Source organism: Limulus polyphemus, unplaced genomic scaffold (genome assembly GCF_000517525.1).
Source record: "Limulus polyphemus unplaced genomic scaffold, Limulus_polyphemus-2.1.2 Scaffold2650, whole genome shotgun sequence".
Classification (NCBI taxonomy): domain Eukaryota; kingdom Metazoa; phylum Arthropoda; class Merostomata; order Xiphosura; family Limulidae; genus Limulus; species Limulus polyphemus.
The window spans coordinates 85,050-89,982 of record NW_013668260.1 but is presented as its reverse complement, the minus strand read 5'-3'; the positions used below and the strand labels follow the sequence as shown (position 1 = coordinate 89,982).

The 4,933-nt window shown below is 29.7% G+C and overlaps 1 protein-coding gene across 1 annotated transcript in view; it reads right to left on the bottom strand.

The window, feature by feature from the left end:
* LOC106467533 (oxysterol-binding protein-related protein 8-like) overlaps positions 1-4,933 on the bottom strand; it is a 113,877-nt gene that overhangs the window by 51,701 nt on the left and 57,243 nt on the right. The window contains exons 5-6 of the mRNA XM_022395729.1: positions 1,872-2,063; positions 1,196-1,318 (exon numbers count right to left, since the gene is read on the bottom strand). Of these exons, the coding sequence (XP_022251437.1) occupies positions 1,196-1,318; positions 1,872-2,063 (315 nt within the window). The remainder of the gene's footprint in view (positions 1-1,195; positions 1,319-1,871; positions 2,064-4,933) is intronic.

The following is a 4,933-nucleotide window of genomic DNA, read 5'->3' as shown; positions in this document are numbered from 1 at the left end:
TATGTTATCTATATAAATATAGCAGTACTGTCTGTTGTATGTTATCTATATAAATATAATAGTACTGTCTGTTGTATGTTATCTATATAAATATAATAGTACTGTCTGTTGTATGTTATCTATATAAATATAATAGTACTATCTGCTGTATGTATCTATTAACATGAAGGTTTGTTGAACCCTTGAGGAGATATACGTAAATTTGTGGTTTCACATTTTATGTTTTGCAGTTTTTATGGCAGTTTTCACAATTACATATAAGAGAAGCCACTTTTCGTGTCCTAAGATAACCTTTCATTAATCATGAATTTACGTAACGTCCAGGAGATGGGTACTCCAGCTAGTTTTGAATAAATTAAGGATAAACAATATTAGAAATGAAACTCTTAATTGTCAGAAGTTGTGTCTGTTCAATTATTATATTTTTGCTGGATTTCAATTTTCATTAGTTGACTTCACACTTCAGATTTGATCATCTCTGTCTTTGTTCGTGACATTCTTTGTAGGAAGTTTTAGGTTTTCAAAAACTGTCTTCTCTGATCAGTACTGCAACATTATTTTGTCTAGTGTACACAATCCATGTTCTAAACAATATTCAATATCCTAAAATCTGGATGAAAGTTCTATATTGCTGAAACTTGCTTCTTCAATCCAAAATTATTTATTTCAGGTTTTCCAACTTGGTGGAACACCAGAAAATCCACTCACAAAAGTACTAGATTTATTTAAATATTAAGGGGCTTATTATTATAGTGCCGGGCCACTAATTATGTTTATGACTTTCTACCTTCCAGCAATAACTTCAAGATAACTGGTCAAAAAGAGCTTTTAATATCTTTATAATAACTTTAGGTAATATATCTAAGATACTAATAATTCAAGCACAATTTGACTTGAATGTTGAGTGAAAAGTCTAAAGTTATGACTTAATTTATTTTACAAATTGGGAACTAAGTTTTGTATTAAAATGTATAGCTGCAGCATACTTTTATACATATTATTATCTGTAATATTATCATTGAATATATTCTTATCATCAATGACTATATTGAAGATAGTTCGTACACTATAAAATATCGTAATAAAAATTAATACAACTATGGATATTAAATGTGTATAATTATAATTTCTTGGCAACCAAGTACTGAATAGAACACTTAAATACAAATAGAATGGTTATCTTATAGTAACGTACCCTGGATCCCCAAATAGAGTATTCTAACGGGTGGTAAAGTTTGAAACAAAACCCATCCTTCTTTGACGGACGCTGAATAAGTTCACAAGCATTCAACATCACTGTTCCTACCCACTGGCTGCTCTGGATCATCACAAATATACATACAGTAAGTTTTAAACATGTATTCTAAGCCTCGAGGAGCTTGAGAAAAAAACATACAAGTACCTCACTGTTACTATGTAAATACTTGTCGGTGATAACACGGTCAAAAAACACACCGAGATGGAAGATTAAAATTTTATAGCCTCAAAAATATATTTTTATCTGTTTTAAAGATTTTTAAATGCAATTCTAATAAAAATACAGATGTATAAAACATGCATTATATAGATTTTATATAAAGTCCTGTATTACAAAATATTTACAACATTTTTGGACTTAGCTTCTATATAAACATATGGAAAATCCTGAACTTTAAAAACTTAGACTATCTTCAATTGAAAAATACAGAACAAATGAATTGAAAGCACATACAGTGCAGAAAACTGTGAAAATGCTAAGCCTTTTTCTAATAGGAACGAAATAAGAAAAAAAACATAAGGTGTTTATATATATTTCATATTTAAACCTATGAAACATTTTTATTTCAAACAAAAACGTTTTAAGTTAATAAATTATGACTGTTTCAACATACTTTGTGAGTTTTTGGACTTTTATAGAGAAGCAGAAGTCCAGGTTTAAGGACACACCACAGTTTAGTCCATCCTTTTAAGGTCCCTCTTACTTTAAGCCAATCAGCTAGAATGACAATGGATGGGTCACGCAAGGTACTTAATAATTCCTTTGCTACTCGTTTCTTTTCTCTTCTATAGTTTTTTCTTTGAGCCTGCAAAAAGTTTTATTTTAATTACTAAGATAATGTTCAGCAGTGAAATACAGTAGTCCCGAAACCTTTAATGTTTACTTCACGCAAGAAAGATTAAAAATTACAACAGCTTGCTACTCTTACGTCACTCAGTATGTGTTTTTACTGCTGTCATTTCAAAAACTGTGTCTATAATAGCTCAAAAATTATGTATTGGATTGTTTCAAACATTCTCTTATACTGTTCTTAAGTGTATACAAAATTTAATGCTTTTACTGTTCATGCTACAAGGATACAGCCATATATTTATGCTTCAAATACATCTGAACTCAAAGAACTATGATATATTATTCACTATAAATACATAACAACATACTGTAACTCGAAATGTGTAGAAATGTACTTAGACAAGAAATAATTACATGAACAAGTTCAAATACTGTACATTCACTTCTTAAGTTTTAAATAACTACATGAACAAGTTCAAATACTGTACAGTCACTTCTTAAGTTTTAAATAATTACATGAACAAGTTCAAATATTGTACCTTCACTTCTTAAGTTTTAAATAATTACATGAACAAGTTCAAATATTGTACATTCACTTCTTAAGTTTTAAATAACTATATGAACAAGTTCAAATATTGTACATTCACTTCTTAAGTTTTAACTAATTACATGAACAAGTTCAAATATTGTACTGTCACGTCTCTGGTCGTTAGTTAATTTTACGTAAAATTTCTTTCCGATGAAACTTTAGTGATACAAGTCCTTTCTTAAATAAAACTGGTTTATTTTTTCTGAATACAACTATGCAATACACTTAAATTCCACAGTCACGCTATAACAAACGCTATAATTCACAACGAACGTCTCACATGCTCGACTCAACTGTCAATTACACATTACATTGTTGCAGTCGCTTTTTGGCGGCTTATATATACAAGACTACCGCATCTCTAGTAAAAGCTCAAGACTTCATGAACCTTCGAGAATATGACATGTTACTAGCGTCATGTGACCCCTGCTGTTGTAACAGTACATTCACTTCTTAAGTTTTAAATAACTACATGAACAAGTTCAAATATTGTACATTCACTTCTTAAGTTTTAAATAACTACACTATGGATTAGGTTTCGAAACATTCCCGCTATTAACATTATAGAATATTCTGCACTTTACTAAACATGCGTACAAATTACTTCAATACAGTTTACACATGACTTTCTATTCTGCAGCAAACACAAGACATTCCACACTGTGATAAGTATCGTACATATACTTATAATTATTCTAATCATGTATTTCTGGCATTTGTATGCATCTCAAAGTTATCTACACTAATGCAACTGTAATTTATAAAGTATTGCAAAATTTGATTAATGTAATTAATGATTGAAAGAAAAAACTTTAAGATACACTTACAAAACATTGGAATTAATAAAAACTTCAAAATCATATTCTAATGGACTTTATGTGAATAACAAAACAATTTATTCATGAACCTTGGTCTTTAAAATGTTGCTCCAAATCACTTTCATTCCACTTAAGCGACGTCTTTCTGAAAATCTCTGAAACGTCTAATGGGTTGCTGAACGAGAAGTTAAGCCTATCCTCCTTATTGGTCATGGTCCGTATTAATAGAGATGAACAGCGTAGGGCTAGCTCTAAGGCATCCATCCAGCATCTTCCTGCCGACTCAGATGAAACTCGAAAAATGAGGTATGACATTGGAAAGGGTTGTGTAATTGCTCCAATTGCCTCACCATGAGGTCCCTAGCAAAGAATTGTGTATAATTATTAATACATACTTCAGGAGGTTAATTCTTCATGAAAGTCTCTTATGAAATAAGAATTATATGTAAAATTCTTCATGCTCAAAGATAACATAAATTTCTTAAAAAGTTGGGCATCTCATATTATCAACTTTGAACACATTTAACCACAGAAATAAATTCATAATCAGATATACGAAGAAGTTGTTACACTGGAAGAGGTAAACATAATTTACACAATATCTTACAACATACAAATGGCTTAATGTTTTATGATACAATACTGTAATTTAAAATAATTGAACTAAAATAATTACATACAAATGAAATAAAGGGAAAAATAATAAAACAAGCAAATCATATTTTTAGAGTATGTTATAAAATGTTCATATAACAGTAAACTTAACAAGTGATGCATAAATTAAGACTAGCGTCATATATTACTAATTTATGCTGATGCACATGACTTATGTTAATTGTGTTGTTTGACTGTAAGGAAGTAATATGAACACGTTTAGTAAAATGTAAAATATCCTATATGTGCATCAGCATAATGACTTATGTTAATTGTGTTGTTTGACTGTAAGGAAGTAATATGTACACGTTTAGTAAATTGTAGCATATTCCATATGCAGTAGTACATAATGTCTTATACTGATTGCATCAAAGTCATTTGTGCGTATAATTAGCATCACAAAAACATCATTCCTTGTATTTTCCACAGTTTTTTTTTGGTATTTCAAGAAAGTATGATTTGTACCATTTACTTACGGCTTAGAATATAGAATATTTTGTATTGTCTATCGGTATAGAGTGAATTGCAGTATGTATAGTTAATTGGAAGCGATTTGTGCATATAATGTCCTTTATTTGTTGCAGTCTTGACTAACCTGTTCTAATTCCAATAATATTTTATTACATGTACTTACAAAGCATAGAGTCTCGTCATTTTTTTGCTTAGTAGCCTGTATTGTAATTATAAATTAATTACTTTTTTATCATTAGTACTAGGTACTACTTACAAAGGAGTTTATATACTACATTTTCGATGACAAGGAACCCACTTTGAGACTAATAATGGTTGGAGATGGCTTGAATGGGTAATGAAGAAAAACTT